At 48.5% G+C, this 27,122-nt stretch overlaps 1 protein-coding gene across 1 annotated transcript; it reads right to left on the bottom strand.

The window, feature by feature from the left end:
* Positions 1 to 1,662: 1,662 nt before the first annotated feature.
* On the bottom strand, positions 1,663 to 21,495 carry SLC15A4 (solute carrier family 15 member 4). Its single transcript, XM_069496834.1, has 8 exons — positions 20,920 to 21,495; positions 15,172 to 15,467; positions 10,714 to 10,882; positions 10,181 to 10,258; positions 9,582 to 9,750; positions 7,648 to 7,803; positions 5,510 to 5,668; positions 1,663 to 1,822 (listed from the first exon to the last, which is right to left on the bottom strand). Exons 1-8 carry the CDS (start codon positions 21,493 to 21,495, stop codon positions 1,668 to 1,670), a joined length of 1,758 nt encoding a protein of 585 aa, XP_069352935.1. The 3' UTR covers positions 1,663 to 1,667.
* Positions 21,496 to 27,122: the final 5,627 nt, after the last annotated feature.

Raw genomic sequence — 27,122 nt, 5'->3', positions numbered from 1 at the left:
ATACGCATTTCTTATCACAGCACAGTGGCACAGGCTGTCACCCTGATGACTCTGTCAATCCTTCGCTGACTTTCTGGAGTGCATCTGGCTGGACTGATGGGACGGGCAGGAGGTGGCCATGGGGGATCTGGCCGGGGACCCTCCACCGTCCCCAGAGTCAACGGCAGGACACACGGGGAGGGGCTGGAGTCCTGACGACGTGGCCTCCTTTTTCTCCTTTCAGGGCAAATTCCTCATAAAGAAAATCCAACTTCTGACACCTCAGGTTAATGATGCTTAACCTGTGACAGACCCTGAGGCTGTGACTCCCATCTCTGGAGAAAGACATCCTTCCTGAGCCAGGGCTTTTCAACCCTTTTTATTTTTTTAACCCAAGTTCACACCTCCAGCCCCTGTGAGACCCAGGGACCATGACAGCCATCTGTCTGCACCCTCTCCTAACGCCGCTGCTTGAGATCTCCTTGTATGTTTTTTTGCAATTTCCCTATACTTTATATTATGAAACAAACAATGTGAGAGTTTGTGTGTTTTGTCTTCTCCAAATGATGAACCGTATTTGAATGCAGAGCCGGCTCAGGAGCCATCAGACGCCTGGGGAGTCTGAGGGCTGTCGGAGCAGGTTCACCAGGACCCTCGTCAATGCCCAGCCAGGACACTGCGTCCCTTCAGAGCCGCAGTCTGTGTCTCTCTGACATCCACATGCAGACGCCGAGTACAACACACAAAGAACCAGGTCGTGGGTCTCAAGTTTGAGATGCTTTTTATAATAAAGTTATGCCAAAAATACAGCAACAAACACAGAATATTTAACAAACACAGAACCCCTAGATACACGTAAAGTAACAACACAAAGGTGGGTGACTAGTCAAACACTCAAGTTCACATTTAACACTTTCGATTATTTTTAATTACACTAGTTCTGATGGAGAGAATCTTTCTGACACCCAGCCATGACCTGCTATCGGTCTCAATGGCACCCAAAATAAAGTCACACATGAGGACCGACTAGGTAAGGTCTAACACGCCCTCTGTGTTGTTCTGTAGGCTGAGACAGGACACATGGTCTTGCGTAATTCTTATGCCTGTTCTTTCTCAAAAAAAAAAAAAAAAAAAAAGCAATGTCAATGGCTTAAAAAATAGGCATTTCTGAAGCAGCAGATGCAACACACTCGTACCAGCCGACACCAGAGACCCCGGCAGCGGCAAGACCTGCGGCTCAGGAAGGGGACCACGTGACCCTGACAGCGTCCTCGCGGCATCTGCCCACAGTTTCGTCTCTTAAAAAAAAAAATCCTCACCTTCTTCAATGTAAGTAGATGTTATCAATTTTCTATAAAACCGAGGTCAGGGCTGTGGGGAGGAAGTGACATTGTCTGCGCAACTGGGAGGCCGCCGTGTGGTCCCCACGACTCTGCAATCTCCACCGCGTGTCAGCGGAGGAGGGACACAGCTAGGACCCTCAGAGGACCCCGGATGACGAGAAGCAACACACTCAAATCCGCGTTTCCCCGCCTGGCGGCCGGTGAGCATGGAGGCACTCGCCTCGCGCATAGGCGGGGGACAGGGGGAGGCAACCCGGCCACCTGCACGTCCCGACCTCCCGGTCTCAGCGCTCGCACCGCCCGCCGGGCCGCCCTGCTCGGGCCGCCCTGCTCAGGCCGCCCTGCTCAGGCCCTGGTGGCGGCGGGCGCCCCGCCAGCTCTCGCTCGCTGGCGGTCGCGGTCGTACTTCACCGAAACGATCAGGAAGAGCAGGAGCGTGGCTCCCTGGACAGCAGCCAGGAGGAAGAAGTAATAGTTCAGATGGCAGCCGTTGATGTTTCCTGCAGAGAACAGGCGGGGGAGGTGGGTGAGCGCATTTCTAGAGATAGTTTAAAAGATTTTACTATTTAATTTGGTCCCACTAAGGTCAGGGTGACTTTTACCTGTGGTCATTAAAAAAAAAAAAAGAAAAGAACCACATCTCTGTGACTCAAACTGCACAAGCATTTTGTTTCAACGCCACCACAGAAGCCACCCTGGGGTGGCACCGTCCCCCTCGGGGCCTGGGTGGGCTCCCGACGCTCCAACCTCTCAGCCACCCGTCCCCTCAGTCTGGCAGAGTTCCCCGCTGTGAAACGGAAGACGCTACCCCACCGGCCGGCGTCGCCACAGGTAAGGGCACAGGTGAGCACTCAGGCGGCACCTGGGCACGAGGAGGGTTCCGTCCCGCGCCGCGGCCAGCAGCCCCAGCTCCACACCGGGGACGGGAACTACCAGTCTGTGCCCTGGCTGTCCCCCACCGGCACACGGGGCTCGGACAGCGCCTGCCACACTCACCACTCACCACTCGTGTGGAGACACGGGCGGGACGTGTGCGGGACACTCGCCTGCCTGGACCCGCCCGGGACACACCCAGCGCCAGCCGAGTGTCCCCAGCAAGCCCAACCCCGCCACGCAGCCGAGATGCCGCTGCCCCCGCAGGCCCCCAGATGTCACACCGTGTAGCCACCTGCCACCAGCTGGAAAGCATCGCCGGCCTGTTCCCCAGACGGGGCTGACAGATGCGTCTAGTCTCGGCGTCACGAGGGGAAGCGAGTATTTTGGAATCAAAGCTGCTATGGTTTCTGATACGCTTCAGAAGCACTGATTTTTTTATTTTAAAAAACCAAGACTTCCTTTCCTCAGAAGATCTTTTTAAAGTTGGTTATTCTGAAACTTCCTTCCTTTTTCTATCTGAACATATAATAACTATCAGATGTTTAACAATGCTTTTATCAAACAAACATAATAAACAGATATACATGTTTGTGCAGTAAGTTTTCACGTATTTTTAAAGAATTCTCATTCGTATAGGCTATAGATGACAATAATCTCCTCTGTCTACTGATTTGGGAAGAGATCTGCTAATGCCTGTAACTTCTACCAGACTAAGCGTCCTTCTTCTCTGCATGTATTTTAAATATCGATCTGGCCCTCACTACCTGCGAGGCTCGGTCCGGGCTTTCGGTGGAGACACAGACGCCACCGTCTTGGAGCCTGGTGTTTGCTGTCACTGCTGTTCCAGGATTAGCACTTGATGCTGCTGTGACAAGGCTGTCATCAGAGTATCAATGGTATCACTTTATGTGCCGATTTTGAAATAGGAATCTGCCCAGAATAAAGAGCCACGGAAAACTCCGGAAGCTCCAAGCGGGCCACGTGGGCTGCACACTGCGTGGCCCTGCGGAGGTGAGGGACGCGGCAGGGCCAGCGGGCAGACACGCAGGCCACACCTCACTTCGCGGGGTGTCCCGCAATGCGCCACCACGCAGGAAGCCACCACCCCTGCTGCCGTGGCCCCTTCACAGACAGAAGGACAATTACACAGGAAGACGGTGTAAAGTTCGCTCAGGCAGGCCCTGGCCCCGCGGGACTAGGGACTGTCCACCGGCTGCGTGTGTGGGAATGCCCACGGCAGCGCCACGCACGACAGCCCCGCGCCGGAAACCGCAGGGACGCCGCCGACAGCGGGACGGATGAGCTGGTGACACGCTCACGCCAGGGAGCACCAGGCAGAAGTCACAGAGAGCAGATGGCGGGGAAGGGGTCCCCAGGCAGAAGTGCTCAGCGAAGGATGATGCCCCAGGAGAACACGGGACAGGGAGGGAAGAACAGCGCTCACCTGGGCGGGGACAGCTCAGGAAGACACAGAGCGGCTCCAAAGCGTCTCCACCCTGCCCTGGCCACAGACACACCCGGCTGCGCACGCGAGACGAGAGTGCTCTATACGGTGTGGACAGTGCTCCCAATGTAAATAACATTAGTAACAGTAAAGGCAAGGCCTGCTGGGAGGATGGGCAAAGGAAACAATGGAACAATCTGGGCCTATTTCCCTTCAAACCACAGCCCTGTGCCCGTACGAAAGCCACTTCCTGTGTCAGCCAGGTGCCGAGGCAGGAGGCAGGTGTCCCCAGAGAGCCCAGAGCAAAGGCCAACCGCGGGGAGCCCAGAACCTGGCTTGAGAGCGGCTACTCCGCCCCTGCCACAACCCACACTCTGGAGAATCTGGGGATCCCCTCCCCAAACCAGCCACCTGTGACAGCCGCGTGTCCCTGCGTGAGGCACTTGTGTGTGCATTGCCCACATCACAGCTTTCGTCTCTCCCAGGACGAACTGCCTGCACCTCCGCTCAGCGTGTGACACGGGGCTGCCGTGCGTGGCCGCAGGGCTCAGCCCAGGGACCCCCCTCTCAAGGACAGCAGCACACAGACCCGGGCCACCCCCCGGTGGGAGCTCACAGCCAGCCTGCCAGAAAGGAAGGACCAAAGTAAACTTTCAGATGTTAAATTGGCGAGGAGGGGATTAAATAACTGGAAAACAGCAAGAATGACAAAAACCAGCCAATCCTTTATGACACATTTAAAGCTCAAACAAAAATAAAGAAACAGAACCTCCATCTTAGGACCCACAGAGTCTGGTCTTTATAACACGGGGTCTGTCCCCTGGACTGCAACAGGCCCGGTGGCCCCTGGGACCATGAGAATCCTCGGCCCGCCCCGCTGTCACCACAGCCACAGCTGTCTGTCCCCAGAAGGGGCCGAGAACGAGGGGCAGCCCCGGAGCCACCTGCCCCCCTCAGAGCCACCGCAGAGCCTGCCAGGGAGACGCTCTCCCAGCCGGGAGCCCTGGCGACCGGTGTCTGGGGACAGCGGTGGCTTGGGGTCCTGGGACTCCACAGGCCTAAACTCAGCCGTGAGGACAGGAATTCCAACTCAGTCGTGGAAGGACCTTGGGAATTCTGCAATTTCTGGAGAAAAGTCCCCAAACTTTCCTCAGATTTTCAAGGGGGTTTGTGCCCTGGAAGTGGCGAAGTGCGACCAGACCAGAGCAAAGGCCACACGGCTACACGGCAGAAAGCAGCGAGGGTGTTTCCATGGATAAAGCTTAAAAAGAGAGAGAGAAAAGAAAAAAGAAACCTTCAGGGAAAGCGGTCCGTTTAAAAGCCATCCCCAGTCTGGAGAAGGGAAGCGCTGATCTCTGTGACTTTAACAAGACGCCACCGCCGGTATTAACCGTAAAATCCGACGGGGACTAATCATGAGTAATATGTTGATTGTAAAAAGTGACCTGTTATCTATCCCTGTCTTTTTAACACCAAAAAGCTAAAAGCGAAAGGAAACACAAAAGCGAGCGGAACAAAGGGCGATCTGTGATGCGGGTCCGTCTGCGTCACCACAGCCGTCACCACAGCCGTGCTAGTCCTGGGCGACAAGGCGGCCGGCCCTGGGGACGCTCCCGGGAGAGCCAGGGCGCAGCTGGCAGGGTGTGGCAGGCGCTGGGCTTCCAAGAGACGCTGTGAATGATCCAAGCAGACACAACCACTCAAGGGGTCCCCCGCAGGGCAAGGAACGGGGACACGCAGCGCTTGGACAGGGCCCACCTGCGTGAAACCACCTCACTGCTCAGGGTCACAGACACGCACGGCAGCCGTGAGCCCCGCGCCTCGCCACCGCCGGCTGCCTTAGGAAGAAGGGCGGCGCAGCTCTTACCGAAGTCCGAGTGGTTGCTCATCCATCCGATGGCTCTGACCGACACCAGCGCCAGCAGGCCCGAGCCCACGAACGAGCCGACGCCGGAGAAGAAGAAGAACAGGCCCATGATGGCGCTCTGCATGGACTTGGGGGCGGCCGAGTACGCGAACTCCAGACCTAGGGACAGAGGGGGGAGGCTCGTTTCTGTGCCCACGCTCCTCCCTGGCACAGCAGGACAAGCACAGGGTCACTCGGGGACCAACCCCAGCCCCGCTGTGAAGACGGTTCCCACTCAAGGTCGCGACCGATGGCTACAAGCGCCTGTCCTCCTGCCCACTGTGACAATCCCTAGAAACATCCAGTGAAGCAGGAAGTTAACTCCTTGCTCTCAAACTTAAACGTAAAATGTGATTTGTTAGCGCTTAGAAGTTTTTTGTTCCTCACGGGGAAAGAGAGATTAAAGAAACAAAATTTTCCTATATTACCAAGTAATGGGAATTTGAAGGCAAAGCACATAATCTAAAACAGGAATCTACATTAGGATTCTAGTTCAAAGGTAGTTATGTTTTATAACACCTTCAGTAGGTCCATCCATAAATGCAGATTTTTATAATAACTAGACCCGGAGCTCTGCAGCGTATTCTAAAGGAAAGGCCACTCGGTTCTGATTCGTTCCCTTGGTAAACTCCTGAGCCAAGTGTGCACGCGTGTTCTGAGGTGGAAACCGCCACCCACACGCCTCTCATTCCCTCTTCCCTCACTCCCAGCAGCCACGCGGGTCGGCCAGCACACACGGGCCCGCACGGCTACAGAATCTCACCAGCAGGGACAGAGAGGCCTGCAAAAACATGTTTGTAAAAAATCAGATTTGCCCCTTTACCTAAATCTAAAGCACCAGCCCTGAGAGCTGCACCCGCAGGCTGGGCTAGCGCGGCACCACCGCGGGGGCTTTGCCAGGGGCGCCAGGCACGGCAGGGACACCGACAGCGACCTGCTCCGTCCTGTCTCCTGTGGCACCTACAGGTAGTTAATGAGTTTTCATGACAATATTTTTGGGAATATTGCTTTTGCTTTTATACCAAGAAAGAAGAAACTTGGCCTTAGCCTTCGTATTGACTTGCCAATTCGTACTCTGAACCACAACTCCCTGGCAAAAAATACAAAAGGAGTATTGCTATTTTTGTCTCAACGTATTCTAACAGCGTAATAAAAACATCACGGCTCTTATTCTTAGGTTACTAAGCATGAAATATCCAGCTTCCTTAACTGCTGAGTTTCAGAGTTGACAGCAAGGTTTGACATCACTATCCCAACAGTACTGGACCATTTGAAACAAATTGGCAAGGTAAAGAAGCCGGATAGATGGGTTACGCATGCATTAAATGTGTATCAGAAGAGAAATCGTCTGGAAGCTTGCCTTTGCTGTGACAACATACAACTGAACCATTTCTACACTGTGTTGTTACATGTGATGAAAAACGGATTCTTTTTGACAACTGCAAGTGTTCAGCACAACGGCTGGATACAGATGAAGTGCCAAAACACAGTCCAAAACCGAATATTCATCAAAAAAAGCTAATGGTGTCTGCTGGGTGGTCCAGTGCTGGTATCATCCACTGCAGCTTCATGAAACCTGGTCAGTGGATTACAGCGGATGTCTACTGCACCCGACTGGACGAACTCATAAGGATGATTGTGATTAAGCAGCTGATATTGGTCAACAGAGACAGGCCAATCCTCTTGCAAAACCACATGTCACAAAAAACAATGCTGCTCCAACTACAACAGCTGGACTTGGAAACTCTCTGCCACCCACCATATTCACCAGACCTTGCACCAATTGACTACCACTTCTTTCAGGCTTTGGACCACTTCTTGCAAGAAAAAATATGCAATTCTCAACAAGCTGTAGAAAACACCTTTCATGATTTCACCGCCACTCATTTTCCAGGCTCTTTGCTGCTGGTATAAATAAGCTACCACTAAGATGGCAAAACTGTGCCAATAGTTTAGGTGCATACTTTCATTAGTTGTACTGTTTTTTGTTTGAGATACAATAAACCACACTTGATTCGAAATCGGACATTTCATATTTAATGACTTTTTTTTTTTTTTTTTACCACTACTCAGACACCTCCGACCTGAAGAAGCCTCACCTGCTATACTGGCGAATATTTCGCTAATCCCAATCAGCACGTACTGTGGAACCTGCCACCATATGGGCAGGTCGGCAGCGTGGTAAACGACGTGGCCGATTGTCTGGTTAATGGTTTTCTCTTTAACAAGATCCAGCCGTTTACTTTCCAGAATTCCTAGAATTCATAAATAGGTCAGCGTAGCCTTTGTTTATTAACGTCACAGTTAAGCTAAAAACTACTAATAGACGCTTGCTACAAGATGCTCATTGATGCCTCTAAAAAATGCTGGCAAGATTGTGCCCAATTACACCAGTCGGAGCCCCGGACTGAGAAGTCCCAGCTGCCAGCTCCTGGGGCGCTGCCTGGAGGTCACACGGCAGTAATTTCATCCTCAGATATCTGGACGCTACCCGTAGTTCCTTTTATTTCTTTTACAAAGTGGAGGAGGGGAACACTAAACAGTCCTGCCATTTTACTTAAGAGGAGGTAATAAATTATGCAATGTTTTTCTGATCATAATGACAGATTTAGGTGATCCATTGATTTATTATCATTATCATTACAACAGCTAATGATAATGTTAGTTTCTGGCTGGGCACAGTGGCTCACTCGGGAAGGCTGAGGCAGGAGGATTACTTGAGGCCAGGATTTCGAGACCAGCCTGGGCAACATAGCAAGACTCCATCTCTAAAAAAAAAAATTTTTTAAGTTAGCTGGGCATGGTGGTGTGCACCTGCAGTCCTAGCTACTCGGGAAGCTGAGGTGGGAGGATTGCTTGAGCCCAGGAGTTGGAGGTTGCAGGGAGCTGTGATTACATCTCTGTACTCCAGCCTGGGCAACAGAGCAAGACCTTGTCTCCAAAAAAGAATAAATAAACTGGAATCAACCATCATATTTAATGAGAGGACTGGGTTTTAAAAATAACATTCAAAAATTGAATATGATATAGTTGTTCAAAAGCATAATTTAAATGTGTAATTATTCACATGGAAAAATATATACAGTATGTAACATACAAAAATAGGTTATAAACTGTGAGTCATTTGTTCCATTTCTGTTCTAAACAACATAATTCGGCTATGCACAGAAAATGTTCTAGGATATAAAAATAGTTTGGTCATCTTTAGATGGTCGGATACGGACCAATTCAGACCCCTCCTTCTATCTGCATTTGTAATGACCGTGGACCGACTGGGTCATCACCACCTTTACAAACCTGCTGTGGACCAGGGCTGCCTAACTCTCTTCTAATGAAAGCTACAACCTTTCTCCCCACTGAACCTGCCTCCATTTCAGGGTGCCCGTCCATGCTCGGAGGCCCTCGAGTGCTCTCTTGCCTGACCACGGCCGTGGGTGACGGGGCCCCACAACACAGCAGCGGGTGAGAGCAGAGCTCCAGGCGGGGCCCAGGCAGCCAGGGCCTGGGGTGAGGGAGCAGCCACACCCTTCTCCATCTGCCCCTTCTCCATTTGCCGCACAGATGAAAAGCTTTAAAAGGATGTAATGGTTATACTTCTAGGTATTTAAGAGTGTAAATAAAGACGCTGACACCACCGCCCTCTACCTGGGGCAACAGAGCAAGACTCTGTCTCAAAAAAAAAAAAAAAAAAAATTGAAAGGTAGAATTCTCATCTTGAGGATTATATAACGTCTTTAATTTATAAAAACTCATCTATTCAGGAATGAATAGCCCAATTTTACATCAACAGGTCGAGAACAAGCCTCCTTTAATTCAGTCTGAAAGTCACTTTGCGGAGCACTCCAATGGTTTTAATTTTAGAATAAAAATTGCACATCCTTAGGAAAAAAGTTTTAAACTTATGTAATAAAAAATTAGAAAAGAACACTCAGTGGTTTCAAATGCTTTCTAAAGCACATACACTCCCCGAGCAGCACAAGGCACCGTCACGGGCACCGCCGGCCGGGCCCGCGGGCACCAGCAGGGCTCTCACCGGCGGCAAAGGCCGAGCACATCACGAAGAACATCCCCACCGCGATCCTCTTCAAGGACGAGGGCAGCAGACCGTTCCTCCTCAAGATGGGATCGATGAGCCTGTCCTTGAGAGGGATGAGCAGGAGGATGAGCACGGCATCGAACATGGTCAGCCAGGCCGCCGGGAGCTGGGGCGAGACAGGAGGACGGTTGGTGCCGCAACACGCGTGGCCACTACCTGACAACACGTCTACCCGGGAGACATGTGTATAAACCACGGCTCCTCCCCACAAAGAACAACCCCTAGGAACAAGACCTCAGTTCCAAGACACCGGAACTGGAGAAAGACTTATTCCTAAATGCATTCGCATTTGCTTTTCCGTGTTTTGAAGGGGGAAAAAAAAAAAAAAAATCAGATGAAAATACTAATCCATTTCATCCAGTAAATGATATGACTGATGAAAAAAATTCTCTAAAGTAAGTAAAAATTCAATTTCAGTGACTGTTTTTAGTTTGTGCTAACTGCTAACATTTATAAAATTTCTGCAGTTGGTGGAAGAAATCCGTTTCTTACATAAGCCCCAAGTGACAATTTCAGATCGTCTCAATTGTTCTTACCGTATGAGGGGTGGTTGTAATGCTTGAAATTTCTGGAATCTTTAAGTGAAGACTCTGTAAAACGTACGTTGTCTGCATCTGGGTATAAAAAGCAGTATTATTACACGTGAACCAAATGCCTTTTAAACACTTCAAGCATATCGCCCCTCCCCTAAAGCAGACTCTGATGAGACACAGCAATGACTCCCGGAAACAGATGATGGTTCAAGTTGGAAAACGAACAAGTCAATTACTTGGTCATCATAAACGTCCTCTGGAGATCAGTTTGGAAAAAGAACTGCCAGTTATCCAAACGGGAAATTAAATTAACAGGAGGGGCCTGAAAAGCCAGAAGCATACCTATTCTTAGCTCCTTTTTGGGGAAGGTTTTCAAAATATTTAAAGCAGCCAAAATGAGTCCATAACTAAAAAATTTCCAGGATCCTAGAGAGACTCATGGATAAAAACCAGAGTCCTGCGTAATGGCCAGAACAAGGCTGGGGCAAGGCTTCATAGGAAGATAAAGGAAAGTAAACCTGGTTGTCACCACTCACTTGGAAATACACTGTCCAGTAAGGTATCAAAGCCAAGAAAACTGGGACAATCTTGACCAGAGCTTTCACATCTTCCACTTTATCTTCTGTGAATGGCCCTCCACGAGACATTTTACATGAATCAAACAGACTTTGTTTAGAAGATTGCTGGAAGACTCCAATGCCTTCACTTTGGGAAATAAAATGAAGGAATTAGTTTTCTTCCACCCCCAGCAATCAGTTACTTGGTCACAAATTAAGTTTGGGGGTAGGGGACGGGCTCACCACGCTAAGTCTGCTTCAACTCACCCCGTCACTTACTAACTGCACACACCAAACACAGCTGCCCAGACTGTTTCCAAACAGCACGGTATGTGCTGGAAGAGCTGGCGGAGGGTCTGCCTAGTCAAAGTGCGACTGGGCTGCTGCACTTTTAACAAGGCTGGAAGACACAGCGCCATGGCGCTGACGGGCTGACCTGGCCCCAGCTGTGCCCACGCTGCCCAGCAGAGCCCGCAGCTCCACCTGAGGCTGGGGGCCACCCAGGCAGCCACGCCCCTGCAGGTATATTTGAGAACAAAACAAAAAATGCGCTGGATTTGTCTGATTTTAATTAGCTAATTTATCAAATATCAAGCCCTGATAGCCAATACCAATGTGTTAAATAAAACCATGCTGGTTTGTTTTAAATTGAGTTGCTGGTTTGTCTGATAATAAAGAAGTCCAAGAAGAAAAAAATAAAAAATAAATGAAGTCACGGGTATGACCCTGGGGAAGGGTTCTGCTCTAGCAGGGAAACTACCGTCTCTCGTGTGAGGAAGCGCTGAGGGGAGGAGACGCTGGGTGGTGACGAGGATGATGAGGACGGCTCCGTGCACCACGCCCACATGCTCCCCACGGCCCACGTGCTGCTCACGGCCCACGCGGCCTTACTGTGTCTTCACAGTCGTGGACGCTGGGCACACACAGAGTAAAAAGTGTGACCCAGGCAAGGAAGCTCGGGTTGGGGCTGAGACTTGGACCAGGTGGTCTTGGCTTTGAGCCTGAGCCTGACCCTCGGCCCCTCTGCTCCCCACCCTCACATGTGCCCGTAACACCAGGAACAGGAACCTGGGGTTCCCGGCTCTTGTGCTAGCAAGCGTCACCAGCTCACTCGGGGCCTGCTCCATTATTTATGAATGGAACAGGTCCCACTAGGTAGCTCCAAGATCTCTCCCAGCCCCAAACCACTGTAACGGGGCAACACGCACAAGGATCTTAGGGGTGAAACAGAAAAAAAAAAAAAAAAAGAAAGAAAAAAAGAAAAGGCACCGTATTCCCTACAGCCAGAAACACCAGCAGATAATCAGCTGCCATTAAGATCGCTTCCAGAGCCGGAACTCGGAAATGGCAGATGCCTGCTTTCCAGTTGACAAATGCACGTCCCATTTCATAAGATGCCACTATTTTAAGTCATTTTTATATTTTATAAAGCTGGCACTTTAAAGCTAGACTTTCAGAGTGGGGAAAAATAAAAAAGCTGAAAACTGTTATTGAATATTTTAGCCAAATTCTGGAGAAGAAAACTAAATTCAATTCAACAGATATTTATTGGGCACTGGCTACAAGCCCAGCACTTCGAGCTGGGTGCTGGGGACACAGGAATGCATTTCAAAGGACAAGGTTTCTGTCCTTGCGGCACTGAGTCTGGTGGGAAAAACAATCAGGGAAACAACGCTCAAAAGTGAAACTCTAAATTTCAAAGGTATTCTGCATACTTTCATTTGAGAATATTCATTACTTCCTCAAGTTATTTTTTTTCCAAAAAGGAAATTTAAAGTCTTTATGTACCTCATACAGACATTATCAGTGGTTTGTCACGTTATATTAAATAAGCGTTTCTATGAAAACAGTTACATGCCAAATAAATCCATTTTCACACAAAGAATCATTCACACAGGTCACCGGTTATACAACTATTGCTTTATATCATTAAAATATTTTAAAAACTGCTAAGTCAATATGCACCTAAAACTTTACCTGGTTCACACACACGGTTAGTGTACTATCTTGCAACATACACAGGTCCCACACAAAGCCACCGTCACAAATGACAACAGAACGCAGACAAGCGTCCACTGTTCCTGCCCCCAAAAGTCTCTGTGCTCCAATTTCAGGACACCTGTGCCCCGGAGTCCCCCCCCAAGGCTGGGCTTATGCGCATGTCCATTCTGCAGGAAAGGCCGCTGGGCCTCAGGGGTTCTCAGCTCAGACCGGGATGTGTCTCACAAAAGCTGCGGAACATTTCCACTCCAGTCTGATGGACTGAAGAAGTATGTCTTCATTTCTCATTTAAAACCAGCATTAAAGCAGGACGGAGGCCGTGGAAGCTGGGATCCACTAAGGAGTGTGTAACAACTCACCCGCCAAATCAACCAGCAAAAAATTTTAAAGAAAGAGTAAAAGATTTAAAAAATTAAGAAATAAATAAAATAAAATAAACATTAAATCATCTTCGAAAAATAGATCAACGTAGACCAAAGGCTGAGACTGCACTTCCTCAGGCTTCCGCGGCCACCTGCACCTTCCCGCAGGCATCCCCACCAGAGCAGCGTCCGCTGCCGGGCCCTGACCTCGGGTCGACACGCTGCCGCTGCCGGGGGCCTTCGCCACATCACCTTACTCAGGCCTCACAACGACCCTCCGGGTCCCTCTCCACCACACCACACGGAAAGGTGGGCTTGGTGAGGTCACTAACCTGCCCACAGTGACAGAGCCAGTTCATACGGAAAGCAGAGTTGGAGAACTCTTTCGCTTATCAACCTTTCTGCAAACTAGTCCTTCTTTTTCTCCAAGACAACTTCCAAAAACAAACCTAATGAGCAATAAGTTTCCTAAGTAAAAGTGACTCCAAACCCTCTTCATGCTGCTATTTGTGCATTAAACCCCCAAATGTCAATACACCAGTGCTGTTCTCCTGCGGAAACGTCCACCAGGTACCGCCCATACAGACACACCGAAACATCAAGGGTTGGTCCTGAAAAAGGCTATATTTCACTAATGGGTATTCAATCTGTAGAATAAACATCTAGGATCTGAAACACTGCTCTTGTCTAATCAAAATAAGGTCCTGGCAAAGACTGGTGCCTGCTGCTACTTTAATTTTAAAAAATTCTTTAGTACGGCCTCATTACTTATAGTTTTGATTACACATCCGAAATGCCACGATGACCCACCAGCATCCCCGGCAGGTCAGCTGGGGTGGTCAGATCGCCCAGAACTGCACACAGGGACAGCTGAAGAAATCAGACACTCAGCCTGGAGCAAAAAAGCAGGCCCATAAGAGCTATTTTGGTGTGGCTTCAAATCTACCACGTGGAAGGAACATTAGACATTAGCTTGTTGCTGCTCCGAGTATATAAATAAGTCGCAGTATGGCAGATGTGCCAGGCACCTGCGGGACAGCAGCCGGCAGCAGCACACACAGCAGGGACAGGACCCCAGGCAGGAAGCTGTGAGGGCTGAGCAATCAACCTCCCACCCCAGCGACCATCAGAACCTCCTACGTGGCTCAAAATAGTCCATGTGGGCACTGACTACAAAAGGTCCCAGAGACTCCTCTGGCGTGATGCAAATACTCTATACCTTGACTGGACTGCTGCTTACAGGATTTGAATACATTTGCTGGAATTCACCAGACCGAACAACTAAAAGAGGTAAATTTTACTTCATGTAAATTATACCTCAATAAACAACACAAAAATTACCGAGATCTCTTCTTGGGCTAAGATCTGGACTTTTTTTTATTAACCTACATCTAACAGGACCAACCACCATCACAGTTTGCCAGGGATGTGGATGGGTTCTGAGGACACAGGACTTCCTGTTTTAAAACCCCGGCTCGTGGGACTTTCAGCAAGGTAAGTCCCAGGAAATCAAAGATGATGTGGTCACCCTGAGTGCATCTCAGCATTCTGCCACTGCATCTCTGTCCAAGAGTGAAGAAGTGACCACTGGATAACAGAGCCCACGCTGACCTGGACCGCTGACCTCTACTCCAGACTCAGCTCGCTTTCTGAAGGGTACAGACAGGTGCCGACAACATAAGCAATTGCCTGCTTTTTCTTTCAAATGTATTTCAGAGCTTTTTAAAATAAAAAGAAACGTGTTCTGTCCCCTCTATGCCCTGTGCAAATGTCTACCTTTGTAATCTGCCACTGAACAGCCAGGAGCTTCTATCTCAGTGAGAGGAAGTTCAAGGTGGGGGTTAAAATATGAGCTCCGGAATCAGTCCCTGGCCTGTGTTTAAGACAGAACAATAATAACCCCACAGCTGCCACCTCCTCAAGCGAATCCAAGGTTAAAGGAGACAGGACATGCAAACCACTCAGCCCAGCACCCCGCACACAATCAGCACACAACAAACACAAGCTAGTACTTTAATGAAATTGATCGCTAAGTCCTCTCAAACCGAGCGAGTGATGAGAATCCGGTACTTACCCGCTACTGGGGCGCTCTCCCCTCTGCCTCTGGGAACAGCAGGAGTACGTCAGTATCCTGAACATGTCGGTGAAGGCGCTGCCGTCGGGGGGCTTGGTGATGAAAACGCTCTGGCCGCCGAGGAAGACCACGAAAGCAAGGCCGACGCAGACCGTGGGGATCACGTACCCAGTGACAAAGCTCACGTTCTGCTGAATGTAGGCAATGCCTCCTAGCGAAAGGATCGCTCCCAAATTAATGCTCCAGTAAAACCAATTAAAAAATCTCCTAGTGGCTTCTGGACCTCGATCTTTCACCTAAAATAACAGGGAGGAAAAACACTTGAAAATGTGTGATAATCTTCAAGGATGGAAAAAAACATGTAACGAAGCGATTAAAATTACTGTTGTCATCACAACCTTTAAGAAATGTAGCAGAATCAAAATGGTGTTTACAGAGACCTTCAAGGGTCTCCCGATAAAAACATATCCTACGCTTTTAATTACTGCAGATGCTGGGTTGGTTTCTCTTAATTACATGCTAAATCCCAGCAAATCCTGGGGGGTTTGCAGAGTCTGTGGGCCACCTGCTTGGAGTTATGGGGCACACTCCTCAAAACAGAGATTCCCAGGACCCACATCTCTTGAATCATTGTCTCGGGGCTGAGGCCCAGGAACCTGCATTTTAAACTTCTATGCACAGGCACGTTTCAGAAGCACCGTCACACAGCCCCACGCCTCCCTGAGCCCAAAGCCAGTGCCATGGGGCACCCAGCAAACAGGCGCAGGCCCCACAGAGAGACACTGTAGTTCCTGTTCATCCAGAGAGGCCAGGGCACCACACCTATTGTATCTGGTCTCCTGAGAATCAGAGATCTTGACAAAACAAAGAAGAAAATATAGACTAAAGACAGAAATCACAGGCTATTAATATTTCTACATTAAGAAAGACTATCAACATAGGAGAAATCTGGGTAAGGGCAGGGATCTCTTAAAGGCTCAAAAATCACTGACTTCCTGGGCTCAGACAAGAGCACCAAGGGACCTCATGCAATGTCCTGGCGTATGCCCTGCCCAAGACGATGTCAGTGGCGACCGCGAGGCCGGTGACAGCTGAGTTGGCGGCAGGCGCGCTGTGAGCCTCCTCTCCCACCCGCGTTGCCACATCCCAACAGACACTGCGAGAATGAGCCCTGTACTGGCCAGAGACATTTCTAATGGGTTTCATTTCATAAAATTTTTAAACAAACTTACTAGCTACAGGCCGATGCTGGATCTCATACAATGACTGTCTAGCCTTGCTGTCTTGAAAACCTCTACTGTCTTGTCCTTAAGTTACAGGTTACAACGGGTTAGAAAATCCTGTTCCAGTAGCAGCTCTGGTTTTTGATACACAGAGGAGTCTCCTCTAGTGAATAACAAGTTGTATATGGGGCCAAAACAAACTTATTGCACTTCTATGCAATAAGCATCCTTTTAGCAGTCATATTACTTGATGTGGTAATTTAAGCTCTACTTTTTAAGATTGAAGTAGAAGTGTAAAATATACAGTCAAAACTGTGTGCTCCTCAAAAGACAAAAAATTTAAGTCCAAAAGATTAAGAACAGCTACCGTGTTGGCAAGTAATATGCTTGAAATTAATTATATAGTAACCACCATCTCAAACTGAAAATCTGAGTTAAAAAAAAAAAACAAACCCACACATTCTCAATCATTTAAACCGTTCTCCTATTCACATCAGCAATGAACAGAGTCCTAGGCCAAATGCAGGCAATGCTATTGAATAAACAGTTTAGACTGAGAATTTCTTACACATCTAAGACAGAAACACAGTGCTTCACTGTGACACAATACATTTAAATTTTACCAAACAGTGAGCATCGATATTCATGCTATACTGGAGACAGGCCAGAAAGAAAAAAATGTTGAGCAGAGAAATGGTTACAGAGAAAACATAAGTACAAATGTAATATCAAACAAGCAAAAAAAGTGATTGTTTTGACAACCTCAGAAGGAAGAGGCCAGCAAACACAATACCAAACTTAATGGAGACACAATTTACATATTAGTTGCAATTAGCTTGGGCCCTTCCATTACCCACAAGGGCACTGTACACACCCTCCCATGTTCTCAGACACACATCCGCTTCACATGGAGCGTGCAAAAATTAGCATGCCATCACTCTAGCGAAATCCTAACCTTAGAATTCCATTCATCCTCATATCCTGAGTAAACCTCGTGGTCACTTTATTTCCACTTCCAAGGGGTAATCCATCAAAATTACTCCATAAGCCAAAGACTATCACTGAGCCCTAAGTAACCACACACCAGCCATTTCTGAAACAAAGGGGAAGCTGGCTGCTATTATGGGCACATCACATGCTCCCCACCCTGGTGACGAGCACAGCCTTGGCTTCCCATCAGTCACATGACACTGGCATGCGTACAGTGGTCACATGCCCACCAGGGGTAAACAAGTCCTTCCCGTGGACTGCTCAAAAGGTACCACCAAAATCAATGCAAAGTAAAGCCAAAAGAACAGAACTGTGCACAGCGTCAAACATTTGGCTGACATGGAAAAATTCCTCAACATGCACAAGAGTGCCATTTTTTTCCTCTAGAAAAAATACATGATGTGCTCTCTTTATCTGTAAACCAAGTTTTTCTTCTTTAAGGTCATTATTTCAAATCATCCATCCACCAAGAATGATTATGATCTTTGAAAAGGGCTCAGCACTGGGGGAAAATGTGAGACTGACACCATTTACATTGAAGTATGTCACCCTGGACTGTAGCTCACACGTCTTCCAAAGCCTGCCAAAGCCACCTGCTCACAGCCACACAGCCTGACCCCACTCATTCCTGCAAGTGGAGTCCCCGGAGGCCCTCCGTCAAGGTAAAGAGGGGCATGACAGAGGGGCATAAAAAGTACCGTAAAAACTCACACAGATTTCCTCCAAGCGAGAGGGGCCAGAGTGGGCCAAGAGCGGGACAAACCGACTTGTGCTGGGGAGGAGCAGAGCAAGCCGCACTCCTGCAGACCGCAGGTCCCAAGCCAGCCCCCACGGAACAGACAGCACCCTGGGGAGCAGGGCTTTGAAACCCCCTCAAAGACCACCCAACACCTGGCACAGAGCAAGCAGCCTGGCATAAAGGGTGCTAATTTCTCCTCCTAATGTTCTCTCGTTGAGATGTAACTCACACACATCAAATTCACCCTGCAGAAGTGAACAACCCAATGGTGTCCAGGACACTGAGCGCTGTACAACCACCACACCTATCCACGTCCACAACATTGTCACCACACTGTCAGGGAACCCTGTTCCCTTTAACAGCCACTCCCTGGCCCCCTCTCCCGGCCCCTGGCAACCACTGGTCTATTAACACTTCCAGTGCCCACGAACTCCTCCCTTCTGGACATTCCACACAGCAGAGTCACACAAGGGAGACCTTTGTGTGTGGCTTCTTCCTCGCAGCATCATGTTCTCAGGGTTCATCCGTACTTAACCTATTTTTACGGTTAAATGATATCCATTGTGTGGATATAATACATTTCATTTATCCATTCATCAGTTGATGGCTATTCCCCTAACTTTTCATGTGAAAAAATTTCAAATTTATAGAAAGTGGAAGCAATCGTGAAATGTACTCTTCTATACCCTACCCTACACTTAGACTCTTAGCATTCTTTTTTCTGTATATACAAAGTACTTCAGGCTGAACTATTTGCAAATAAGTTGCAGCAACATATTTCACCCCATGTTTCATTATGAATCTCCTAAAAATAAGGACATTTGTCTACGTGACCACAATAACATCATACACCTAAGAAATGCAAGGTCAACAGGCTGTTAGCTAACATGTGGTCTACAGATTGTCCCAAGTATCCAAAAAGACTGGGATCCAATCACAGAGCACACACTGCATCTGGCTGCCAAGCCTCTCCAGGACCCGTTCGTCCAGAATGGCCCTCCTTTTCCATGACACTATTACATTTGAAGAGATCAGACCACTTTTCTTGCAGAAATGTTGACTAGCTGTGTAACCTTTAGCAAATAATTTAACCTCTCAAGCCTCAGTTCCCTCATTTGTAAAATGGACTCTGTAATAGCAGAAGTATCATGTGGCCTAATAAAGTCCAGTACTTAGCACAACACCTGGTGCTTAGTGAGCACTCAGCAAACACTGGGTAAAGACAGGCACTCACAGTCATTTAGTGCGAAAGCCTAGCAGTCACCTTCCCTATGGCTTGCATAGAAGCCATGCCACAGCTTGGTTTGTGTGGCCCCTCCAAATCTATCTTCAAAACTGATCCCCAGCGTTGGAGATGGGGCCCAAGGTGAGGTGTACGGGCCATGGGGCGGATCTGTCAAGAACAGCCGTGGTGCCCTCCTCAAGGTAATGAGAGAGTTCTCCTGTATTAGTCCCCACAGGACATGGCCGCTAGGAGTCTGGCACCTTCCCACTCTCTCTCACTTCCTCTCTGGCCTCCTGACCTCTGCACAGCTGGGTCCCCTTCACTCCCCCAGGGGTGGAAGCAGCCCCAGGCCCTCACCAGGAGCCTACGCTGGCACCATGCCTCTCACACAGCCTACAGAACTCTGAGCCAAAAAGACCTCTAGTCTTCATGAATTACCAGCCTCAGGTGTTCCGTTACAGCAACACAAGCGGGCTGAGAGGATCCACCAGCACGACCCACCCACTCTGCTTCACGACTTACCTACCTCCCTCCACTCCGCGACGCCCACGGCCTCCCAAGCCTCTCCCACACGGCCAGCGGTAAGACTCCTGCCTGGAGTTCCTTCCCATACATCCCGTCCCCGACGACAGACAGCCACACGTTCTTCTGTGAAGGGGCCGGTATCAACATTTTGAGTTTTATGAGACATTTGGTCTCTATCACAACTAACTCCTGCCGCTGGTGAAAGCAGCTATGTAGCAGGAATGGGTGGGGCCATGTGCCAACAAAGATTTGTGGAGACTGAAATGTGAATTTCATAAAGTTTTCACTTATCACAAAATATTCTATTTGTTTCCAAGCATTTCAAAAGGAAAGAACCACTCTGAGCCTGTAGATCCTCAAAAAGCAAGTAGACCTGACTTGCAATTCCCGCCACGGTTGTCAGAAGCCTGCTCTGCGGGACACACAATGTCACCACTCCTCTCAAACACCATGAGGCTTCCTACTGTATTCAAAACACACCTCACGTGGCCCAGCCTCATCCGACCACTTCGATTCTCACTTTTTTAACATTTTCCGCAATGATTCCACTTTGCCTTTGCTGTTAAGGCCGCCTAGTCTGCAAGTAACACTTGGCGATCATTTCCAGTCCCCTCCCTAAGATCTTGGCGGTTTGGAGTGACAGAGAAGCAGCCTGATGCTAAGTTAATTCAAACTCATTTTCACCACACCTTTCCTACCACCCCCGGCCCAAAACTCCTTTAACACAACAAAGACGGAAAGGAGTGCTTTCCCCGTTTTTTGTAAACCTACAGCCAGCCATAGGGGCCCTCTCATCCCTTAGCTTCCTGGAAGAGTCCCCATCCCGAAAGCTCCTCCACCACCTGCTACCTCTTCTATCCTTCACGCCTCCACTCGTAGGCCACCTCCATAGACAGGCAGTCACTTGCCATCGCTTCCCTGCACCTGTCACACCTGCTCGCGGGCTTGCTCCCCGCACGAGGAAGAGGCTCCCCCGGGCCAGGGGGCTCCCTCCCGCCCCCGTCCCAAGCCCGGGCAGGGGTCAAAGGCAGGTGGGCGCGGCTCACCTGGTCGGCGCCGAAGGGCGTGATGTTGGCCTTGACGGTGGCCACGCCCAGGCCCACGAGCACCAGCCCCGCGAAGGTGGCGGGCGCGCAGCGGCGGGCGGCGGCGTCCGGGCAGGCGGCGCTGCCGTTGGGGTAGGGCGCCGAGCAGTTGAGCACGCGCGCCGGGCGCAGGGCCCCGCAGAGCGCGGCGCGGGAGGCGGGCGCGGCCAGCAGCGGGAAGGCCAGCATGCCCAGCAGGTAGAGCGCCAGGCTGAGCAGGATGGCGCGCGCCCGGCCGAGCCGCGCGTCGGCCAGCCAGCCGCCGAACGGCGAGCCCAGGTAGGTGAGGCCCATGAAGAGCAGCAGCGCCTGGCTGGCCTGCGCGCCCTCCCAGCCGAACGGGGAGCCGTTCAGGAACAGCACCAGGTTGGACGTGACGCCGTAGAACGCCGCGCGCTCCAGCAGCTCCGTCAGCAGCACGGCCCCGCACGCCGCGCGCCGGCCCGCGAACGCCGACGCCGCCGGCGCCGCCGCCGCCGCCCGCCGCGCGCCCAGCAGCGGCGCCCGCTCGCCCGCGCCGCCCCCCGCGCCCTCCATGCGCGCCGCCCGCTCGCCCGCTCCGCTCTCCCAGAAGCCCCCGCCGCCGCCCTTCTCGCGAGACCGGCCCGACTCGGGCGCTCCCCACTGGGCGGGCGCGTAGCCGCTCAGCTCCCCGCGCAGGGCGCTTCCGGTCCCGCCCCGGAAGCCGGGCGCGGCGGTGGTTGGCTGCCGTGGCTGGTGCGCTTTAGAGGGAGAGGCGTGCCGGGGCGCTGGCACGCAGCAGGCGATATATATTTAATAATAAGACAGCAACCGAATGCCAGAATTGGGCCTTCTCAGCTCTCTGTTGTTGATGCTAATCATTTTCTGGTGTAAGCTCAAATGTCTCTTTGCTAAACCTCCCACACTAGATCAGCTCCCCCTTTTTATTTATTTATTTAATGTATATTTTGAGACAGGTACTTACTCCGTCACCCAGGCTGTAGCGCAGTGATGTCATCATAGCTCACTGCAGCCTCAGACTCCTGCCTCAAACGATCCTCCTACAGTAGCCACCAACCACTTACGCCTATTTGAACTTAAATAAGCTAAAATGGGCCAGGTGTGGTGGCTCACACCCGTAATCCTTGCACTTAGGGAGGCCGAGGTGGGAGGATTGCTTGAGGCCAGGCGTTCGAGACCAGCCTGAGAAAGAACAAGACCCTCCTCTCTACCAAAAAGAAAGAAAAAAAAAAATGTCTGGCACGAGAGTTTTCCGCCTGGTTCCTATAATCATGGAGTTTGCAGCCCCGGTACTAAGCCCTAGTGATTGTGTAGAGTATTGATGTAAGCTGACTCTTACCACTTTGTTGGGGATGCTTGCCATACACCCCTGCTCCTGAGCATAGGAGTCTCTCCTTTGCAACTAAAATAGATAAATAAATGACCTAACTCATACGGCAGGTGTCTACAGGACAGGTAGCATTGTCTTACAAAATATATTTTTGTAGGCAGGCTCTTCACCTCAAGGGCCTGTTGGGAAAGAAGACCTCATTGCAAGGACACCCGTGGTGTGAACTAGAACTGGAAATGCACTGTTCACTCGGAAACGCAGGACTCTGCCTTCCGTGGCACCGCCCTGTCCCCTGAGCCTCGCCCAGAGAGAGCTGGAAGGAGATGCTATTTGAGGCGATGAATTCAGAAATCATCAGAGACAGGCGATTTCAGGGGTTGCCTAATTTCTCTGACTTTTTGTCATAACCATTCTGCCTCTCGTTTCACATCTCCATTAAGTTGCTCGCAGCTCACTGCCAGACAGTTGCATCTCCTTACAGTGTCTGCTTCCTCAAACTTCCTCAAAGCTTTAGGTTTAGAAGTGGCCACCACAGCCTGTCTGTTCCATCCACACATTACTCACTCATTCAGTCAGCAAATAACTGTTCAACACCAACCCCATGCGTCATGACAGCTCAGCCTCAGCACTCACGGCCAAAGCTTGTCCTTTTCCAGATTTCCCAGTTCCCTGGGGAGGGACTGTGATAGTGGTTATCCCTATTATAGCCGTGGGCCCTGTCATAGATCTTTCTTCCTGTCCTTGGGTACAGAGAGTCGTCATAAATTCTATTTATTTCAGGGAGTCGCTGTTGCAACAGTTCTTTCTGGCTACAAATGATCTAGACAGAAGTAAAAAAGATAAGAAGTGAAGTAAGGAAAACACAGCCAACCAATGGAATGGAACCGTGTTTTATATTATAAAGCCCAAACCAAAGCTACAAATGAATTCAGCTCTCAGAACGACTTGGGTTTATTTTTACAGAGGATCTCAGAGTATATGGTCAGGAAGGTGGATTTTGATTTGACTTTTTTCAAGCACTCATTTTATTTGACCCTTATAAGTAGTGACCTCTACTTCATGGGTGCCTTTACTCTTGTGTTTTGAAAACCCACAAGACATCTACAAAAGCTGGGCATTCACCAGGAGAAGGGGGAAGGTAGAAGACAGAGAGGGAGTAAGTGAAAGAAAATGAACTTCTGCTTCCTTCTATTGCAAGAAATGCAGGATGTTAACAAATGCACACCCACACCCAACATCCAACTTTAACTGCCACTTTTATAATTTTTCATGAGTAATCTTAACCTATATTGTAATCATAAAATAGATAATTGGTAGTAATAAGTGTATTTTTTTTAGGTTGGGCCTTACAGGAAAGATCGATGGTGATGAGAACTGAAGCACAAATATAAAATAACTCAATGTACGAAGTGAAACAAGCCAGGCACAGAAAGATAAATACCACATGTTCTCACTCATATGTGAAAGCTAAAAACGTTGATCTCATAGAAGCAGAGAGTAGAAGGATATGCTAACTACCTTGATTTAATCACCACACGTTTTATACATGATCAAAATATCACCTTCACCCCATAATTATGTACAAGTATACATCAATTAAAAATAATAATAAAAGCCAAAAAAACCTCAGTGTACAATAATAAAGGGATTTGGAATCCAGGGGGTGAAGATAGATTGTTCGGTAAATTCTGCTGGAATAAATGATTAAATGTAGTGGGAAAGACAGGCTTCACATTTTGTACCAACATAAATTCCAGGTGAAGTAAATGTTAAAATAAAGAAACCCAAAATATAAAACCATTAGGAGAAAATATTCACCAATGTAAAATCTTAGAGAAAGGAATGCCTACTTAAGCCTAATGCTAAAGGCAGAAGCCATAAAGGGAAAAGTTAGTTAATTTGACGACATAAAGACCCAAAACTATGTATATAAAAATAATTATTGCAGTTAACAGCAAACAAACGGGAAAAAAAATTGGAATACATAAAACAAAACTAATACTCTTATTTTATAAAGAGTTTTTAAGAATCTTATGAAAAGATAAACATCCAATAAATGAAATAGGCACAGTGAATGGCCAGGCTCCTTACGGGAACCTGTTCAGCATCCTTTCCCCTTTCTGGTAACTGCGCCTGTATTTTCCTTAATCACTTTCCCCAGTGGTTTAGGGAGGGCTGGCCAGACTCTGTAGTCCAAGCGTAGGCATTTGACCTGAGCCCATCCAGTCAGCAGAATCCCATCTATTGAGCTAAAGTAATTGGTTCAGAGATGGGTATGGGATCCACCTTGGTCAAAGCCAATCTCAGGACTTATTCTGGAATGAGCAGGAAGAAGCATTCTCCTTTCTGCTGAGCTTGGAATTATAAAGATAGAAACCTGGAGTTGCCAGGGACCATCTTGTGCAACCGGAGAATTACACAACCCAGAAGGAGGTAGAGATGAGAGAAAGAACATGTTTCAAAAAGAAAGTCTCCGGATGGGTGTTCCATTGAACCAGAAGGAGAGGAGGAGGTAAGTGTGTGTCCACCAGGAGTGGACGCTCTGGAAGCCTTGCTAGAATTTTGTCTGCCACAATTATGGAGTAAAAACATGCATATTACAGAAAAAAGGTATAGAGTGTTCCTATTTTTTTGTAGCAAAAATGACAAACACAAAGCAAAACAGAGCAAAAATCGACAACAACAGAAAGACTGTGTCCGTATAAGCAGAGCCACAAAAGCATGGCGGAGAGTGTCTACCGCCCGTGTCACCGTGGGGAGGCGTCAGGCCTCGCTGTGTCACTGGTTCTCCCCTTGGAAACAGTGAGCACAACAGCTCCTATGGTTTAGGATTTGGGGGGATTAATGGATGAACACGATACGGCGCTTACAACAATGTTAGGATCATGGTCCATTCCAGCTAACAGGACTATTATAAGGATTATATTTATATATAAAGTCTGGAAGAACTTGAGACCAAAACATTAATATTGGTTATCTCAGGGTAGTGGGATTTTGTGTGATTTTTTTTTTTTTTTGTACAAGTCTTGTTTTGCTAATCTGAATTTGTTAAACAAGTAACTTGCTTATTTAATAAAAATAAATTAAAATGTCAAAAGAATAAATATGGGCCTCTACCAACTACAGGTTGTTACTGGAAGCAGTTCAAATGAAGTCTTACCTTCCCTTTAGTGAATCTCTTGATATGCCCAGAGTGGGGCCTCGAGCCTCCGTTGCAGATGCTCCTCTTGCCTTAGCAGCGATACACATCCCTGCAGCTGCGCCAAACGCTGCCGTGCTCGCTGTCGCCTTTGACAGTGATGAGCATCTTTGTGCTGAAAAGTCAAGAATTGGGTCTGCTCAGTCATCAGAACAGCAGTGGGAGTCAAAGCCCTGATTTCTTGCCAAAAGCTCAAAGGGAAGGATCGCTTATTTCTTGTTGGTTGACTTCACCATGTTCATTAAAGCAACAGTAGCAGGAACTAGATACTTTCACACCAACATATTTTTTTTTTTTTTTTGCATTTGGTCACTTTCAAGTGTTATTCATGAAAGTCAGGAAAAGGAAACATAACCAGGACACACAAACCACAGTTTCATATGCCTCTCTCTCTCTCTCTCTCTTTTTAATGAGGATCTATCTCTGTCTCCCTCTCCTTTCTCTCTCTTTCTCTCTTATTTCCTCTCCCGCCCTGCTCTGTCTCTGTCTCCCTCTCTCTCTCACACACACACACACACACACACACACACAGCATTCGCAGGTTGCAGTACTATGGGGAGAAATAATGACACAGAGTCTAAAATCTCAGATAGAAACAAAGAAGTAGAGTGCCTTTCTTATTAATATCATAAAGGCAGGAAAAAAAGATACCATGTTGATTTTTATCACAGAATCATCTCTGAAGTCAATGTGCCCACAGTGCTTTCCCTTGAAAATGCTATCATTTTTATGCAGAGTGGGTAATAAAGTTTCATTTTCCCTGGCGCTAGGAACTGGAAAAATTGTCTGAGCAAACACTATGATCAAAGGGAAAAACAGATCTTGCTTTACATTTATTTTAAGACCCTTATGTTAGAGGCATCTGGAGAAATCTCGTAAGAGACGCCTGTGACTTTTTCTGTCCTATCACTGTCCTCCTCCGTAATTATTTCTACATTATTCCATAATAACACATTTGCCTTTGTGCCCTTGTATATTACCTACTTTAGAGAATCATAAAAGACTTCACCAAAATGAACCAATTAACTGTAATATCATTTATAGTTTTTTTTTCTCACTTTACAAATGGGTAAACTAAAGCAATGAATAGGTAACGTAATGGGTCCCAAAAAACTCATCAGAATTTCTTACCTTGTGGAACAGGTGTATTCCAGAAAAATCAAACATGGGTGAATTTCAGCCTAGCAAATCCTGCTGCAGCACTGATTTCCACTAAAAAAAAAAAAAATACTCAGGCATGCATCCTCATAGGAATAAAATCTCACACGACCGTGCACATTGAATGATTTGGTTTAATTCAACATTTATTGACTGCCATTGCCCATTGCTCCACACGACGTTGTCCCAGGCAAGAAGAGGTTGTAGGGATGAGTGACTTAGGTGGGGAGGTCACGACACGGTTGACTGTGGGCTCCGTGGTCATGGTGCAGAGTGAGGTCAGGACAACCAAAAGGGGGACCGAGAGCTGTGTGGGTTAGGGAAGGTGGAGGACAGCCCCAGGCACGGTGATTGGGATTCTTCATAAATGCAGCCATTTTTGAAATGGGGCTCTGTGGCGGGCTTCATGGTGGCCCCAAGGAAGATACACCCATGTCCTAATGCCCAGAACCTGTAAATGAACAGAGCTGGCCCGTTGGAAAGTCTCAGTCCACT

The sequence above is a fragment of the Eulemur rufifrons genome, chromosome 21 (assembly GCF_041146395.1).
Source record: "Eulemur rufifrons isolate Redbay chromosome 21, OSU_ERuf_1, whole genome shotgun sequence".
Classification (NCBI taxonomy): Eukaryota; Metazoa; Chordata; class Mammalia; order Primates; family Lemuridae; genus Eulemur; species Eulemur rufifrons.
The sequence above is the reverse complement of the archived record's forward strand: the minus strand, read 5'-3'. Positions and strand labels throughout refer to the sequence as shown.